The sequence below is a fragment of the Excalfactoria chinensis genome, chromosome 1 (assembly GCF_039878825.1).
Source record: "Excalfactoria chinensis isolate bCotChi1 chromosome 1, bCotChi1.hap2, whole genome shotgun sequence".
Classification (NCBI taxonomy): Eukaryota; Metazoa; Chordata; class Aves; order Galliformes; family Phasianidae; genus Excalfactoria; species Excalfactoria chinensis.
Window position 1 is genome coordinate 69,745,358 of NC_092825.1, and position 19,656 is coordinate 69,765,013.

The 19,656-nt window shown below is 37.7% G+C and overlaps 1 protein-coding gene across 2 annotated transcripts in view; it reads left to right on the plus strand.

The window, feature by feature from the left end:
* The window catches only part of CCDC91 (coiled-coil domain containing 91), a 141,638-nt gene that overhangs the window by 15,131 nt on the left and 106,851 nt on the right, over positions 1–19,656 (plus strand). For both annotated transcript variants that reach the window (XM_072360390.1, XM_072360395.1), the window contains 4 exons: positions 8,826–8,887; positions 9,522–9,600; positions 13,775–13,944; positions 17,497–17,682. In XM_072360390.1, the coding sequence (XP_072216491.1) occupies positions 8,858–8,887; positions 9,522–9,600; positions 13,775–13,944; positions 17,497–17,682 (465 nt within the window). In that variant the 5' untranslated portion in view covers positions 8,826–8,857. The remainder of the gene's footprint in view (positions 1–8,825; positions 8,888–9,521; positions 9,601–13,774; positions 13,945–17,496; positions 17,683–19,656) is intronic.

Consider the following 19,656-nt stretch of genomic DNA (forward strand, 5'->3'; position numbering starts at 1 on the left):
CAGGAGCAGAGCCTGGTACCTCTCTGCTTTCTCCAGTCAGAGAGCTGCAGCAAGCAATGAGATCTTCTAGCTTCTCTTCTTCAGACTGAACAGCCCAAATATCCTCAGCTTCTCCTCACAAGACATGCCTTCCAGCCCTGTTACCAGCTTTGATGCCCTCTTTTGGGTGCTTTCAAAACTTTAAAGTCCTTTTTGTATTGTGGAGACCAGAAGTGCAGATAGTACTCAGAGTGATGCCACACAACTGAGGAGCCCACAACTGGACACAGTACTCCAGATGTGACCTCACTAGGGCAGTGTAGAGGGAGAGGATCACTTCCTTTGACCCACTGGCCATGCTATTTTAATTCACCCTAGAATACCATTGGCCATCTTGGCCTCTAGGGCACACTGTTGTCTCAAAATCTGCCTGTAGTCCACAGTGACACCTAGGTCCTTCTCTGCAGTGTTCCTTTCCAGTAGGTCAGCTCCTAACTTGTACTCATGTGTGCAGTTATCCCTTCTCAGGTGTAGGACTCTACAATTGCTCTCGTGGAACATCATAAGGTACCTCTCCAACCAACTCTTGAGCCTGTCCAAGTCTTGCTGAATAGCAGTGCAGCCTTCGGGTGTGTCAGCCAATCCTCTCGGCTTTGAATAATGATCAAACTTGCTGAGGGTACAATATATCCCTTCATCGAGGTCATTAATGAAGGTTTTGAACAAGACTGGACTCAGTACAAACCCCTGGGGGACTTTGCTAGTTGCAAGCCTCCAACTAGGCTTCATGCTGCTGTTGACAGCCCTCTGAGCTCTGCTATTCAGCCAGTTCTCGTTTGAGGAACCATGTTATATGAGGACCCATTTTTGTAGCATTGATTCTATAGATTATCTTACTACTTAGTGTTTTGTGGAACTTGGGGATTTATTTATTTATCTATTTATTTATTTATTTATTTTGCTTATATTTGCTTAGTAACTTTCAGATGAGAATATGGTTCGTGAATAACAGTTTAATTTCTTTAATAGGAACTATATCCAGGAAAGAGTAACTTTTGTTCAGTTAGGGATTGTATATAATTACTGAGATTGTTGCCCACCCTTATTATGCTTTTAAAGGTGTATATATTAGTGGCTAATCCTATTCTGTGTTTTGTTGTATTGAAAATGTTTCTTAAAATAAAATTGGGAAAGGCAGTTACTGAAGTCCTCAAGATTGCTTAAGATGTTCTTGTTAAGTGAAATTGAAATCAGTTTCTGATGAACTGACATGCAACTTCTGCATCCTGATTTCCTATCATATTACTAAATTATTGGTTATGCTTTCGACATTAATTGTTAATTTCTCATGGAAGTCCAGTGTAATTTTGGTAACAATTCTAATTCCTTAAACATTACATAAGATATAAAGAATGCAGTGAAGTTTCCCAAATTGTAAAAAGGTTCTGGTCTTACCTCCTCTTGGTCTTGCTGATTTTTGCCTCTGATCAAATATATACTTTACTTCCCAAAACAAATGATAAATACTGAAATTTTAATGTGGAATGTACATTCTATCTTTGTAGAATTTTCTCCAGTTCAGTTTTACTGTATCTGGTTGAGTGTTTTTAAAGTTAGCAAAAGCTTTTCATTACAAACAACATATTGCTGTAAGGCAGATTGCAGAAATGGAAGCTTAAAAACAACACTAAGAGCATTGTGCTTTCTAAGTTGTTCCTTTGAAGTGTACAAAGTTCTGCAAGTACGATAGCTGCCTTCTCAAAATTATGGTGCAGTGGTTTGTAGAATGTACCTGGCAGAATTGGTTGTTTCTCTTATCAAATCAAACTTATGTTTGACTTAAAGATCAATTATTCAATTTATTTGAATTCTTATCAGAGTTAGATGAATGAAGAATTCTTTTTAATTCAACATTTGTATCTCTGCTAATCTTGACTTCTGGATATGAAGAATACCAGGATTTATAGAGGGTTTACAACATTCCTTCTCTGAACAGCTGGACAAGGGGAAGAAGGGGCTTTTTCTCTGAACTTACTTTTGTGTTTTTTTTCTTTTTATTTTTTTGTCTTATTCATTGTGAAAGTCTATTCATCTTCCTATGTATAAAAACATGACTTTAGTCTGTCTGTTAGATAAGTATATTTCACAGAGTTCTCATGATGATCAGTAAGCTGATGATTGAGCGTTGGTGGCTCTGTTTTCTATAGCAAAGCCTGCAAGCATCTCAGATATGTACACGTCTGTATTTCATAGAATCATAGAGCCATTAATGTTGGAAAAGGCCAATAAGATTATCTAGACCAACCATCAATCCGTCACCGCCATATTCACTAAAACATGTCACCCAGTACCACATCTACCCTTTTCTTTCTTTTCTTGAATGTTTCCAGGGACAGTAAAACCACCACCCCCAGGCATCCTGTTCCAATACCTTAGCATTCTTGAGAGGGAGTATTTCTTGATATCCCACCTGAACCTTCCCTGACACAACTTAAAGCCATTTCTTTTTGTTCTATTGCTAGTTATCTGGGAAAAGAGGCTAACTCCTCCTTCCTGTGTCTTTTTCAGCCATAATTTCTGTGAGTCTGCATTTTGAAGGTTGATTACCTAATTTTATGGTTTCTTAATTCCAGTAACAGGCATGTTTTAAGAGGCCACATTTAGTCATGGTATGACTGTGTGTTGCTTCGGGTTTATTGTTTGGTTTGGTTTATTGTTTTTTTTTTTTTTTTTTGTTTGTTTGTTTGTTTTTTATCTTTCTGTGGGTTGTCAGCATTTAATGTAATCTTTCCAATTCTGATGCCACAAAGCGTTTTTTTGCCTTAGTCTTCACTGGCAGCTGCTCTTCACACACTCCCTGAGTGGATCCTTCCAATGGTGGGAACTCTGGGAGCAATGTCGCTCCTGCTGAGAGCAAAGATCAGGTTTGCAACCAGTTTAGGAACTAAAATCTATGGATTCTGATGTGATGCATCTCAGAGTCCTGAGGGAATTGGCTGATGTAGTTGCCAGTCCACTCTCAGTGATAGTTGCAGCAGTCAGGTGAAGTCCCTGGTGACTGGGGAAAAGGCAATGTAAGAAGGGTAGAAAGAATGACACAGGGAACTACCAATCTGTAAGCCTCACAACAGTGCCAGGGAATGTCATGGAACATATCTTCCTGGAGGCTGTGTTAATAAACCTGGAAGAGAGGCAGGTGATAAGGGGCAAGCAGCATGGCTTCATCAAAGGCAAGTCCTTCCTGACCCACCTGCCTATGGTTGTATAACTATCACTGCACAAAGGAAGAGCCACTGATGTCTTCAGTGTCGACTTAAATAAGGGCCTTTAACATGGCTCCCTACAACATTCTTTTCTTCAAACTGGTAAGATGTGGATTCAATGGGTGGACTGTTCAGTGGCTGAAGAACTGGTTATGAGATCATACCCAGAGAGTGGTGGCCAGTGGCTCAATGTCTGGATGAAGATCAGTGGTGAGTGGTGTCCCTCGGGTCAGTACTGAGACCTTTAGATTACCTTAGTAACCTTAGTATTGAGACTCTTTAACATCTTCATCAGTGGTGTCAGTAGTGGAGCTGAGTGGACCTTCAGGAGTTCTGCAGATGACATCAAGCTGTGTGGTGCAGTCGACACGCCTAGGGGATGGGATGCCAACCAGACAGACCTAGACAAGCTTGAGCAGTGGGCTCAGGAGAACCTCACGAGTTTTAAAAAATCCATGTGCAAGGTCTTGCACCTGGATTGCTGTAACATCCACCATCTATACAAACTAGGAGAAGAATTGATAGAGTACAGTCTTGACAAAGAGGACCTGGGGGTACTGGTGGATGATACGCCAGACATGAGCCAGCAGTGTGCCCTTGCAGCCCAGAATACCAACCATATCCTGGGCTGCATCAAAAGAAGTGTTGTCAGCCAGTCAAGGGAGGTGATCCTGTCTTTCTGCTCTGTACTGGTGAAACCTCAGCTGGAGTACTGCATCCAGATGTGGAGTCCCCAGTACAAGATAGACATGGACCTGTTGGAGTGCATCCAGAGGAGGGCGACAGAAGTGATTCAAGGGATAAAACACCTTCCCTATGAGGACAGGCTGAGAGAGCTGTGGCTGTTCAGTCTGGAGAAGAGAAGGCTCTGGGGGAAGCTAGTAGAGGCCTTTTAGTATCTAAAGCAAGACAGAAGGAAGGGGACACACTCTTTAGCGGGGCCTGTTGTGATAACATAAGGGGAGACTGTTTCAAATGAAAGAATGGGAGATTTAGTTTAGATATAAGGAGGAAGTTCTTATCAATAAGGATAATGAAGGACTGGAACAGGTTGCCTAGAGAGGTGATGAAAGGCCCGTCCTTGGTGATGTTCCAGATTAGACTGTAGGGGACTCAGAGCAACTTGACCTAGCTGTAGATACCTCTTGTGTTTGTTGCAGGGGAGTTGGACTAGATGGCATTTAAAGGTCTCTTTCAACTCAAATGATTCTATGATTCTATAAGATGTAAGTCCCTAAGGAAAGAAAAGTTTTATGCAAGAAGTAATATATTCTTGGAAAGACAGTGTCTCCTAGTAATAGTTCTTAGACTAAGATATTGAACTTCTGAATTTCTGAAATGCCTTTTGTCCCAAGTTCATTAGGATTTAGTCTATATATTGTAATTTGCTTACATATAATACCTGCCAAATTTGCCAGTTGCTGTCTGATTTTTCTGTTGTTTGGTTGTTTTTTTTCTGTTGTTTTTTGTTTGCTTTCTTTTATTTTTTCTTTTCTTTTCTTTTCTTTTTTTTTTTTTTTTTTTTTTTTTTTTTTTTTCTCCATTAAACAGAATATGTAAGCAGGCTAATGCTTCTTTTTTATGGACTAGAAACTTAGCTTTTTGTTCAAAAGTAGAGGTGCATTTAAATGTGTGAAAGTGTATTCTATGTAGCAAGGGATCCTTCCTAGCATCATTTAGCCTAGTATTCATATGGAATCTCTAAAGACTTGGAAATCAGTGGATTAGCAGTTAGACATAGAAACACCATTGATTCTTGGATTTCTTTAGGATGTTGTTTTCCTCTGTTCCATTTAGATGGTACAGGGAAATGATTCAAAATCATGTTAGACAAACAGCCAAGAAATGTTTGTTAAAATTTGTGAAACGAGGTAATGTTAAGATAAGTCTGATCATGAACTGAAGAATATGAATACTGTATGTGAAATGTAATGTAAAGAGGATGGAGCCAATTACAAGTTAATTCTTCTTTCTTCTTTTACCCTGCATTTGTGTGTGTGTGTATGTGTGTGTGTGTTAAAAGTGACTTATTCCTGTTTTATGTATCTCTAAGTACTTAAAAGTGTTCTTGTTGTGGTTTGTTGTTGCCTTCTTGGAAATTCTTGCTAATGTTTAATACATGTTTTTCCTACAGAGACGTTTCCATTTACTGCAGAAAAGTGGTGCATGTGATGATAAATTAAATTAATTGATCAGTGTTCTTCTTCTAATATTATTTTTCATATTTTATAGATTCTTGTTTGTTTTCCTTCAGCCCTACTCCACCCAACTTCTCTAATTTAGTATGCCTTTCCAAAATTGGTTTGTTACACATCTCTGAATTTCTTCCAGTTTGTGTTCTAAAACATGGTACTGAATGTGGAATGTACTTTATCCAGTTGAGATTTAACAACTGGTTCTGAGAAAAAGAGAGTTGCTCTTGCTCTTTGGTGAAAAAATCTGCTTTTTCTAATGTGGTACTTTGAAGTAACTTCTAGTAGGGCCTATGGGACCTGAAGCCATGGCATGCATGATGTAGATAAAATAGTCCTTTGCTTTTCTAAAGATTTTAGCTCCGATTGCTATATGAATGCTGTTTCTTTGAATAGGTTTAGAACATTATTATTATATAGTTTTAAAAGTTCTTGTTAAGGTACTAAGCCACACTATATGAAATGAAATATATATTAGATATATTTCAGGAACATGTTTTTAGACTGAGTTTATTCTAAAGCAGTTAGTTTGGAGGAAAAGTAAGAGTTAAGAAAGCAATTTCACCTTTTTCCAGAAACATTTTTGTTAGCTGAATCAATTGTGTTAAGTATAGTAAAATAAAATTTCTGTTATGAAGTAAATCAGGCTATATACAGGGTTATATGACACTAGTGCTTCAGTAATCATTGATGCCAAAAGGCCTATTATTATCGTATGTTTTAATTCAAATTAAACTGAATGCGATTATTGAGTGTTCTTATGGTTTTATGTATGTAGCAGTTCACATTCTTTTTCACACGGAAGCTCTTTTTAAATCAAGAGTAGCTTGTTTAACATAGCAGCCTTTTATACTAAATATAATTAATCCAGAATTTTCAGATTCCTTTTGGTACCTCAGATTTAGGTTAAATTTTACAATGCCTCTATAATTTGCCAACTTGTCTTGGAATGTCATTTAGTAATGTATATTCACTTTCTCGTTTATACATTGCTTCCTTGATTCTGCAGTGCTATTACAATTCCAATAGCATATTAAAGCTCTGAATGTTAACAGAATGTGTGAAGTTAAGATTAACACTGACTGGAAAGCTACTCAAAACAAACTAAACATTTGCAGTCCCTAAAAAGATGTGTATTTGAGAAAATAAAAGGTAGTTATTGGATCATGATCTTTTTTAGTTGAACCAGATCTACTTACATTTTAATAGTGTTGATTTAATTGAAGTTTATCAACAAGAACTTGGAAATAAATATGTTAAACTTCGGAAGATGTTTATTTAAGCTTTTCCTGCTAATGTTTTTCAACAGATATAAACTGAATGTGTCGAGTTTGACAGAATTTTGGAGATGTACTCCAAACCTTTTGAACTGTTCTGTTTCTGAAGATGTGCTTTCATAGTATTAAGTTTCTCTATCCTATAAACTGAGGTCGATTAACTTTACAAATGTTTTGACATTTTGTTTAAAGGAAAAAAAAACCTAAAAAACCTAGACGTTTTTTGTGTCATCCTTCATTTGCATATCGTGTTGATTTTATTTTATTTTTTTCCATATTTATGTATTATACTCTTCCATGAACTGACATGGGTTCATGGAAGAATCTTGGGTTGCTTTAATTAGCAGTGTAACTTATCCTGCAGTTTTGTAAAAGGAATGTCAGCTGAACTATAAATATTTCAAAATACCACAGAATTTAGGGCTACAACTCAAAAATGCTGATCAGTTTGTAAAATCTCAATCAACCCCTCCATGAAACCTAGAGAAGGATCTCTGTGGTAGCAAAAAAATTTCCAGAAATTCACTGCAGGATTTTTCTGAACTGCAGTTTGTGCCGATGACTAAGAATAAATGGGAAATGCAGGAAACATCTGATTTAATCATGGTGCTGATTTGGAAAAAAAACTTAAGGATAGACACTGTTTTTATCTTTTAATTCATGATCACAGAGCTGTAAAGTATACTGCGTATTACCATGTCGTTAAATTGAGTTATGTTCATTATTAATTAAGAAAACTCTTCATTTCAGAATCTTACAGTCTGAAAATGTTTATTTATTTATTTATTTATTTAATATTCAGATGAACTGGATTATGTTGCTGTTAGTATCATTTATGTAGGTAGTAGAGAATTGTCTTCTATGTTTCAGACCAGTAAACATAACTTAAAAAATAACTTGTTCTATTTTCCCATTTTAAAAAGCAGTTGTTACTTTCTTTCTTGTTTTGAAAAGTTCCTCAATATCATTGTGCTTATCTTGAAGCTCTTGAAGATTTTCAAATTCCGTCTTAAAAGTTCGAACCTATTTTACTTGTACCAATAAAAATTTGCTTCTTAAAGAAATCTTGCAGCTCTAGCCCTTGTAACCTCTGTGTGAAATTCTTTTTCTTTCTTCCTCCCTTCCTTCCTTCCTTCTTTTCTATAGGGCTCTTGATCTTTTGTAGAACTTGTACACTGGGATGATTTCAGATTGCTTGTGGAATTAAAGTTAAGCATTTGGATAACTGAATACACTTCTGAATGAGAAGTTGATAAGGCTAGGAAGTACACGTAGATGAGCTAGGAAGCACTTGTATCCAGGTGTTTATTCATCTGTCATTTAACTGAGTTACAATGTAGGAGTCCATTTTTTTCTTCTGACTCCTACTTGAACATAGAATTAATGCATTTGTCTTATGAAACTGACCAATGAAAATGACCAAATGACCTCACTGCAAGAAGGACATCGAGGCCTTGGAACATGTTCAAAGAAGAGCAACTAAGCTGGTGTGGGGTCTGGAGCACAGGCCATATGAGGAGTGGCTGAAGGAGCTGGGAATGTTCAGCCTGGAGAAGAGGAAGCTCAGGGGAGACCTTTTTGCTCTCTAAAACTTCCTTAAGGGAGGTTGTAGTGAGCTGGGGGTCGTCCTCTTCTCTTGTGTCATTAGTGATAGGACTAGAGGAAACGTTTTCAAGCTGCAGTAGGGGAGATTCAGGCTGGACATTAGGAAATATTACTTCTCAGAAAGTGTGGTGAGGCACAGGAATGGACTGCCCAGGGAGGTGGTGGAGTCACCAGCTCTTGGGGGTGTTCAAGGTTGGATGTTGTTTTGAGGGACATGGTTTAGTGGGAGATATTGGTGATAGGTGAACGGTTGGACTGGATGATCTTTTAGGTCTTTTCCAACCTTGGTGATTCTATGATTCTATGATTCTAATGAAATATACTCATTTTCCTGCAGTGTATTGCGTTGTATTACTTTATCTTGCTGGTCTTCAGGATTATAATACTTTAAATAAGTTTGTTCTTTAAAATGAGCAGTACATTTTTCATTTTAATTTTTTTATTTTTTTTTATTTTTTGGGTAAAAAAGATATGAATAATTAGTGATTTGGGTTTTGTTTTTAAATCAGGATTTCTGCCATGCTGTAGTACTTGTTGAAAAATGGATGATGATGATTTTGGAGGATTTGAGGTATGTTGATTTAATTTTGAAACCTAACTGTTTATGTGGAAATAGTTTTGACAGTATTATTTTCAAGGAATATGTTACACCTGTGCTTCTGTTAATTTTGTTAACTTTATGAAAATGCCAAATTAGTAGTTATGCACTTTAGTAATGGGGTCTAATATTTTATTCTGGAGTTGTACTGAAATAGGGGATGATAAATAGATTTTGTTTAATCTTTAACTTTCTAAATATTGTATTCTCAAGTATCATAAATCTTCTTAAGCTAAATTTCATTTTTTTACACATAGCTGATATTTGTTCTGCGATAAGCATGTCTCCTATGCCTCTACACATACCATGTATCTGGTCTATTATACTACTACATTTGTGTTGTTTCACTGTTCAGGCATTCTATATTGCTGGCAGAGTTTTTATTTCACGCTCTCCTTGTATAGATTATTTATATTTGACTCAAATCTATAGTTTTCTGATGGTAAGATGCATGCTCAATGTAATTACATAAGTTGCTTATAAACTTACATTCTTGTTTACTATATGAAAACTGTGGTAAATAAGTGTTTAAACTTTTTTTTTTTTTTTTTTTTTTTAATATGTATAGCATTTTATAAATAGTATCATTTTTTTTCTGTGTTTGTAGGCAGCAGAGAGCTATGAATGTGGAAATGGTGACAAGCAGACTACATCTCCTGCTATTCCATGGGCAGCATTTCCTACAGGTATTGATTTAGAAAAACAATAAATAAAAAACCCAGCATTGAAATTGTTAATAATATATTCTTGTTCTCTATTCATTGTAAATGCTAGTACATGAGTGTGTATATGCAATAAAATAGTAGACAGCAGTGAAAGATAGGCATAAGAATGTTCCTGAATATTTTCAGAAGCTGTACTTCTCAAAGTTGCATGTTATTGAGGAATACAAGTGAGAAATGTTTATTGGCTCTTAAGTCAATAATGGATAGAAAAAAAAGGAACTTCTTTACTCTAAGAATACTCTCAATATGAAGTATGGAGAGTCTGTTGCAAGGGCTGAGAATGAAGGCTGATCTAAAAGTAATACCTCCCGTTTTATTATGTTGGCCCACAATGTCAGAGGCAGATGTTGGTGGTATGGCAGTAGAGACTGAACCTTCCCACCAATATTCTGTTACATTTTGTTCCATGCAACAGATGACAGCAGAGGAGCAGTCTGACAAAATAATGTCTGACATGGAAGTGTGTATGAACCAAAGCTGTGCCACAGAATTCCTTCTTGCAGAAAAATGGCACCCACTGGTGCTTGCTGAATGTTTATGGAGACCAAACAGTGGATGTTAGCACAGTGAGGTGATAAGTGGTGTGTTTCAGAGGTGGATGGTGCATGTCAGCTGCAGTGAAAGTGATGTGAAAGACAAACCACTTTCTGGACAGCCATGAAGATTTTTATAAATGCAGTGTACAGACTCTAGTTCATTGCTGACAATAATGCATATTTTTTATTGGTGTCTGTGTTAAAAATGGTGCTTTGTAGCTGAGAATTTGTGCCACTAAATAGCTTTACTGTGCACTTTGTATCTGTTGCAGTTTCCATGAACATAAATAGGACTCATTACTTTCAGAGCAATGTATGTAGACTGTGTTATAAATCAATCTGGTTTTCTTTTCTAAGACTTAGTTTTGTTGCTCTGAAAGAAAAACCTTGTTTGTACCTTTATGCAAGTGAATTATCAGATGATCTTAGTGAAAGTTTAGTTTCAATCTGTAATGCAGGCTGTATTCTGAACTGTCTGATGTAAATTCTTTTCCTTGTTTTTTGACAGTAATACATGAACCTAAAAAAAAAAAAGAGCAAAACAAGTCCATGAAATGTTCAACTAGGGAGAAGGAGTGACTGAGTGAGGAAATGGTGAATAGAGTGACAAGCAAATGGTCTGGGTGGGTGGAAATAGAAAAGACTTCATAATCAACAAAACAAGGCTGAACTAGGATCAACCCAAGTATTCACGCATAAGTAAATGCATGTGGAATAGCATTATTAGCAGAGCTCTCATTTCTCTTTTGACAAATCAGTACAAACGGGGCCTTTCTGAAGTGGCTGGTACTCTAAAACACAGTATGTGATGATCAAACAGGATCAATTAGAATTCTGTGTGCAGAACTATGATCTCACAGAGATCACAGACAAAATGATGGAGATAGCTTGAATGACTAAAATGTTGGAATGGATGAAGGGTAGGCCCTTTAAGAAGAAAAAACTGGGATAGGGAGTATCCCTTTATGTAAGAGAGTAGCTGGAAGGCACAGAACTCTGTTTTGGGGTAGGCAATCAGTCATGAATTTATGAGTCTGGATTAATGGGCAAACCAACACAGCTGACATTGCTGCATTTGCCTGCTGTAACTAAGACCTTCTTCAGCTTACTTCATCCCTCAGAGGAATGTTAAACACTTCAGGATCTGTCAGAGAGAAAACAGCAGGACACTCACAATCCAGGAGTACAAAACATAAGCATAATAATGCAATAAACGTAAGCATGATATTATGTTCAGTATTGAGGGGTGATCTTCATAAACATGGTTTAAGCTGAACTAAAATACTAATGCAATTTTGTATCACCTGTTACATACTCAAAAAGAATGAATTAAGAGATCTCGATTGATAGACATAGCAAATATTAGATTTTCCTAGAATGATGAGTCTTTGCTGCTGAAATTGAAAGCTTTGTTTAAAAAAATAAAATAAAATAATAAAAAAAGATACCTCAGGCTTGCCTTATCTTCTGCAAGGTCATGTGTTTAGTAGAAGCCAAAGCATTCAGAGTGGTTATCAGTTGTTGCTCCTTATTTTCCAGATGTTATCTTGACAGTTGAAGAATTGAGTTGTTTTTTTTTAATTGTTTTTTATCTTGCTCCTCAAAATTTTAAACTGAAAGCTCAACTTGATTATAGAAAGTTATGCGCACAAAAAAAGTATTATTTGAAAGGCTGTCTAATGTGTCTCAGTCTCATGATTTTTGCTTCTGTGATAAATTAATTGTGTGAAAATGGCTGTATTCCAGTGATCATAACAAAAGTATGAATGGTAACAACTTGGGAATCAGCATTGTGCTAGGATTTTCTGTTTGAGCTAATAGTTTTAATCCCAGAAACATCTTGTCTGCTCAGTCAGAATTATCTGGTATGCTACAATAGTTGATGTTCCATCTATTGAAAACAGATTTCATGCTGAAAGTCAGGATATCAAGTGAAAGCATAAAACTGAGACCTTATTGTTGGTTTTGTTGTAATTATTATATTTTTTAGCAGCTCGAAAGGTGGTATTCTCTGTTACCATCTCTGTCATTTGAACTAATAGAAGAAGTAATGGCTTTAGGAAGCTGCCTTTTTTTCATGAATAGGCATTTGGAAGGGCAGGGAAAAGTTAAGCATAATCTTTTAGTTGATTTCACAGGTAACTTATGTTACATAAAGAAAGCCTGAAAAGTCACATTGAAGATGATGGAGAAGAGTCCTCTGTTTCCAAGTGCATTTTTGTTGGTCTTGGTTACCTAAACTGTTTACTGTTTTGTTGGTTGTTTTTTTTTTTTATTATTATTAATATTGAAATACTGTTCTCTAGCATTTTCATTCAGTTTCCTTTTTTGTTTGTTTGTTTGTTTGTTTGTTTGTTTGTTTTCCTCTCCACATGTCCAAATACATTCTTGCTTTGCTTAACACCCTGATGATTTTCTGTTATGTAGTCTTTCTTCTTTCTTTTTGGTTGATAAAGGTTTGCATCTTTCTTAACCTGAATCCCAAAATGGGGAAGGTAGAGAAGGTGAAACACGGTGTACTGGATTCAAGGATCAGATTTGTCGTTTTGAGTGTATTTAGGCCAATATATATGTTTACTTGTTCTGTGTATGTGTATGAATGCAATGCATTCAATGATGATTTTGAGAATCTGAGCCTTCCTCAGGTAATCTTTACAGTTCACCAGATATACTAATGTATGCTACTTTTTCTAATGCAACTGCATATACTTTTTGATTGCACTTAACTCAAGCAGAAATCCTCTTTATGTCAGGAGTTTCAGGATGGTACTGTCAACATGATTTCAAAGAAAATGTTATTTTAGTAGTTTTTTTCTTTTCATGAAATACTTAATGGCTGACATAAATATTCTCAAAGAAATGCCTCCGGTTTTATTATGTTCACCAGCAATATCTGAGGTGGATGTTGGTGGTATGGCAGTAGAGGTTGCACCTCAGAATTGTGAAAGGATTTTGTTATTAAATTAAAAAAGTAACTTTTTACTTAGTGTTTATCTGAATCTGTCATAAAAGCACTCTAGTTTCTGTAGTGCAGTGTTGGTAAATACCCTCTTTTCTTATAGCATAAATGGCAATTGCTATGAGAGAACTCACACCAATATTTAATTACGTTTTTGCTTTCGTAGCTATAAAGTTATTAACTTGCTATCAAAAGATAACTATATTGTTATCTTTTTTGATCTGTTCTAAAATAGAAACTTGCTTTTATCAAGTGTCTTGGTAAAACTTTATAAAAGGTGGGAACTTGCAAATATGGTTTTACAGTTGTCTTAAACTGATTCAAGATCATGCTGAAACTGAAAGGCTCTGAGAAGAGACAGTAGTTAAGACTGCTGTTTGCGATGGCAGTTGCCTCCTGAAGCCTCTGTGTAAGTTACAAGTCCAAATGTAGTGTGACTGTTTAAATTTGCATGTCATTGATGTGGTAGTACTTAAAATAACTGTATGGAGTTACATTTCAGTGCAATTACTTTGTGAAAGTTACATAGTCTTATTTGACTAGGACTCCTCTAACTTCTTCCTACTGTGATATGTTTAGATTTCAGAAACAGTGTTTGAATGCATCTTGCAAGTTTTTCTGTTTCTATTTCTTGCATTAGAGTTTGAAGTTCATATATCTCAGAATGTTTCTCCTGATGTTCATCTGGAGCATGGTGTGCCTTCATCCTTCCTGGATCCTTCTGACTCACTCACTTTATCAAGTGATAATGTGCCAACATCTATTCAGACAGCCAACAATGTGATAAACTCAGCTGTTCTCGAAGAACAGGTAAAACAGCAATTGCAATCTGTATTTCAACATGAGAACTTGAAGTATCAAATATCTTAGCATTACATTTTTTCTGTACAAATTTAGTTTGTGTTTTAAGATCAATTGCTGGCTCTTTGATGATTTTTGTGATTTAAGATTCTCAAGTAAAATAATTTTTGATTCTTTATGAGTGTGGGACATAGGGAAATAGTGTTTGAGTCTTCTAATTGGGAAATTCCGTACTCGTTTGGTATGGATTGCAAGAGTGATAAGTATATTAAAGGCATGTTTATAGTACTAGGAATGAAAATTGGAAATGGTAACAAAAAATGTCTATAAGTATATACGGTATGTGTGTGTGTGTGTATATGTGAGAAACACTCAAGATGAAAAATTTCTAATCAGGGAAAGACCTCTGTGAGGATCAGTTTATTCATTATTGCAATAATGGATGCACACCCCCTTCTGACAAGGGAGAAATTGCGCAGCTAGTCAGTGAAATCCATTCTGTTATATTACCTGGATCCAACACAGGTAAAGCCTCTCCTGGCACTCATTGGTTGAGTGTCTCAGGCTCACAGTCTTCCGGCGCTGTTGCTATGTTACGCTTCCATAGCCACAGTTACACTTCCATAGGTATGTTTACACTTCCATAGCTACATTACACTTCCATAGCTACATTACACTTCCATAGCTAAGTTATATTTCCATACGATGTCTGTCACCACCTCACTTTCTTTGGGTATGTTCTGTACTTTTTATGGTGATAGGAGGACAATATCTTCAACAGTCTGCACGCTAATTCTGTCCTGTATGGGTCTCTCCCCTTCCCTACATAATTACCTGCTGCCTGTGCCAATTTTACCTAGGTTGGAACAACCCAGTCTCAACTCTACTCTGTTCAGAAGCTTTTTTTGTGAAAGGCAACTTATCCTGTGCTACATACAGAAATACGGGAAATATCCACTTCAAAAACACCATCTACCTCTCACATATATTTATAGATTTAACAGTAGTATATACTAATGATTATTTCTTAAGTGATATTACAGCTAGAGAATTAACATTTATTTTTCCCCTTAATTAGAATTAATTTTTTCTCTTAGATTTGGAGAATCAAAAAATGGTAAGATGGTTTGGTTTGGAAGGGAACTTAAATATTATCTAGTTCCAACCCCCAACCCTGGGCAGGGACACTTCCCACTGGATCAAGTTGCCCAAACTCCATACAAGCTGGCCTTGAGTACCTCCAGAGATGAGGTATTCATAGCTTCTCTGGGCATCATGTGCCAGTGCCTCACCACACGCTGAGTAAATAATTGATTTCTAATTTCTTGTTTAGATCTACCCTCTTCTAGTTTGAAACTATTTTACCCCTTGTGCTATCTTTACATCTCCTGTTAAAAGAGTCCCTTCCCATCTAAAAGACTCCTTTCAATACTTCCAGGCTATAAAGTGGTCTCACTGTATCCTTCTTTTCTCCAGGCTGCATAAGCCCTGCTCCCTCAGCCTGACTTCATTGGAGACGAGCTCCAGCCCTTTGATCTTTCTTTTGGCCTTCTCTTGACCTTGGGTAACAGGTCTTTGTCCTTATTTTGAGGGTCCCAGGCCACATCTAGCTTCTCTTTGTTTTGACAGAAAGTGAATTGAGAGCACAAACTGCAGGTTTCTTTCTGTCTGTTTTATATTCTGGATCTTACACATCCGTATACAGTCAAGATCTCTGCTATTTAGTAATCAAAAGGTTGTGATTGCTTTAATATTATGTGCTTAGGAAATTGATTACATTGTATCATTCAGTTCTCTCCTAAAAAACATACTGAGATGTTCCCTTGCTGCTCCTTCCCCAGTCTCAAGTGCTGTTGGCTTTCAAAAAGTTGTTAGAAAACAAATGGTAGCTGAAGTTCTGGCGTTTTCCTTTGAAATTCCTTTGCAGCCATCCAGAGGGACCTCGACAGGCTGGAAAGCTGGGCTCAGGTGAACCTAATGAGGTTCAACACGGCAAAGTACAAGGTTTTGCACTTGGGCCGGAAGAACCCCAGGCACCTGTACAGGCTGGGAGTAGGTAGTCCTTGAGAGCAGCTCAGCAGAGAAGGACCTGGGGGTCCTGATGGATGAGAGACTCAACATGAGCCAGCAGTGCACTCTGGCGGCTCGGAAGGCAAATGGGATCCTGGGCTCCATCAGGAGAGGGGTGGTCAGCAGGGACAGGGAGGTGATTGTCCCTCTCTACTCAGCTCTTGTGAGACCCCATCTGGAGTACTGTGTACAGGTGTGGAGCCCTCAGTACAAGAAAGACAGAGAGCTGTTGGAAAGGGTCCAGAGGAGGGCCACAAAGATGATCAGGGGCCTGGAGCACCTCCCCTATGAGGACAGGCTGAAGGAGTTAGGCTTGTTCAGCCTGGAGAAGAGAAGGCTGCGGGGTGACCTCATTGCAGCCTTTCAATACCTGAAGGGAACCTACGCCCAAGAGGGGAGTAAACTCTTTGAAAGAGCTGACAACAGCAGGACTAAGGGAAATGGATCCAAGTTGAAGGAGGGAACATTTAGGTTGGATGTTAGGGGGAAGTTCTTTACTAGGAGAGTGGTTAGGCCCTGGAACAGGCTGCCCGGGGAGGTTGTGGATGCCCCGTCCTTGGAGGTGTTCAAGGCCAGGTTGGATGGGGCCCTGGGCAACCTGATCTAGTAAAGGTGTATGTTTGGTGGCCCTGCTAGGCAGGGGCGTTGGAACTACATGATCCTTGAGGTCCCTTCCAACCCGGATCATTCTATGATTCTATGAATTAGGAAAAGAAAATTAAGCTTTATCTTCCATTAATTGTACCATGAAATATCTAAAATTTCACCTAATTTATTTTTATGCTTTGCTGAAAGTATTGTATTGTTAATGTTTTCTCTGTCTTAGGTAGTATATTCAAGAGGCCTCTGTTTCAGTTCATGTATTTGTGCAATTTACTGAAATAGCATTAGCTAACTTTTGCAGACATGTCTCAGTTACTCTTTTTCTGTTGCTGTAGTTTCAATATTTTTATTTTGGTTAAAAATGTATTCTGATTTTAGTTAAAATCTGTTTAATCACTTCACTTTCTATGGCTACTGTTTGTATTCTTCATTGGATGAAAAACAAGGAGTGATTTATTCATGGAGATTTTATTTCCCTGTAAGCCTGGTGCTTTGAGACCAACGATTTTGTTTCACTCTTATCCTCTTTTCACGTCTTTTTAGTGTTTTGACCGCATTCAGAACTGAAGTATCTGATGTCAGCCTCCTTCTTAAAAGCCTTCTACAAAGTATTTCTTGAAAAGCAGTAGAGGAGACATGAAGGATTGGTCTGAATGCGAGTAGAACTTCTAGCTACTGTTCCATTGTTGAAGCTTTCTTTTTGGCCAGCACATCATACATGTGAGAGGGTGCATGGCTAATCTCAAGAGAGCATGATTACCAATAAGTAACCTTTGTGTTTACATTAATTAAGATCTATAATTTCAATTGGAAATGAAATTTAACTTGACCATAATGTTATATTCTCTTTGCCATCTCCTTTACCATTTTGTTTTTCTTATAAATTAGATTCAAGTAGATATTCCAGTTGCCTCTTCGAATTTAACAGAAGATAAGTCCTTAGTCACATCCGTTGCTTTGGATGATGGTCAGATGCAGAGAACAAACGAATCAAAGAGCTGCCTTCAAGAGACTCTAGCAAATCTAGAAATCAATCTTAATGCTGCTGAGGAAGAAAAATTAAAAATTAAAAAGGTATGTTTCTTTTTGCTGTAAAAAAAACACCCGGACATTTACAAAGCTTTTTAAGAGAAAATAACCAAATTGAGCCATATTTAGAAAGATGAAATGTCGCAGTGTAAAGCCATGTGGTATGAAGTTTTAACAATGTTCTGGGAGTTTGTGGTCTCTGAAGTTGGAAATTCCTTTGGCTGTCTACACAAGCATAATACTAACTAAATTCTTCATATCGCTTCCGCACTGAGTGTTGTAGAGTACCAATCAGGACTGTGCTTGTCATTGTGTATCTGAGTAAATCAAAGGTCACTGACACACTGGAGAGTAAGTGTCCCCCTGGTGGTCTAGGGTGAGGTTAACTTTTAATTCCCTGTTTGTTAAGTACAGATTATAAGAGAGATATACAAAGAGATAAGCTCTGCTGAGAGGGACCTGGGCGTCCTGGTGGACGACAGGTTGGCCATGAGCCAGCAGTGTGCCCTTGTAGCCAAAAAGACCAATGGCATACTGGGGTGCATTAAAAAGAGCGTAGCCAGCAGGTCAAGGGAGGTGATCCTCCCCCTCTACTCTGCCCTGGTGAGGCCTCATCTGGAATACTGTGTCCAGTTCTGGGCTCCCCAGTACAAAAAAGACAGGGATCTCTTGCAAAGAGTCCAGCGGAGGGCCACAAAGATGGTGAAGGGCCTGGAGCATCTCCCCTATGATGAGAGACTTAGGGAACTGGGTCTGTTTAGCCTTGAGAAAAGAAGGCTGAGAGGGGACTTGATCCAGGTTTATAAATACCTGAAGTGTGGGAGCCATAGTGGCGAGGCTGGTCTCTTTTCAGTAGTGCGTGGGGACAGGACTAGGGGAAGTGGGCTGAAACTTCAGCATAGGAAGTTCCGCACGAATGTGCGCAAGAACTTCTTTACGGTGAGGGTGACGGAGCACTGGAAAAGGCTGCCCAGGGAGGTGGTGGAGTCTCCTTCTCTGGACGCCTACCTGTGCGACGTGGTGTAGGGAGCCTGCTTTGACAGGGGGGTTGAACTCGATGATCTCTAGAGGTCCCTTCCAACCCCTATAATTCTGTGATTCTGTGATTCTGTGATAAGCACTGCATCATGGCTTCAGTGAACCTCACTGAGTGAAGAGGAATTATCTTGGGCTACATATACTTTAACAATAACATAGCTAACAATAACTAACAATAGCTAACAAACCTTATTTTGCATTTTAATTTTTTTAATTGGAACATTAAAAAAAGAGCTACATCACTCTTGTTCAGTGGAAGTGTTTGCACTTCTTAGTTCATCAAAGCATTTCACTCTTGTCCTTTACCCTTAAAAACAGTTGTTTAGAAATATATGTATTGCCAAAAAAGTGATGACATGAACAAGGTGTGATTGTGAAGCAAGTGATATTTTTCTCTCATCAGAAGGGTCTTATAGAAGTCTAGTAAAGAGGCATTATCAGATTTTTCTTTGAGTTGAATGTGTGGTTGCAACTCTGTATATTCCATCTGAAAACTTGCAATTAATGTAAATTAATTAATTTATGTGAACTGAAAATGTGGTTGTAAATGTGTGAAAAAAATATGGTGATTTTCTAAGCAATCTTTATACCTTTTGACAAATTCCATTGTCAAAATGGAATTCAAGGCTGCATGTTGTTCACTGTACAAAGGACTGTGTGTAGCCAGTGTATCAAAGTGCATGCAATTATTTGCCTTAACACTTCACTGTGCTCTCCCCTCTCTCTCCCCCCCCTCCCCGCCTTATGCTGATTTCAGCTGAAACAGCGCCCATCACACACTGATTGTTGTTCCTGAGGGACGGATGCATACTTGGGGCCAGACTGGGCCATACAGTGGGGAAAAGCTACCACCATGATGGTGTTGGGGAGGGAGCAGGCCACAGTATGGTTTTGGTTATGTTAAGGTTCTAGCCATTTTGGAGATTGAGGTGCCTTTTAGTGGAATCATTTTCTAAAAGTACTTTATAAGGTTTTCAGCTG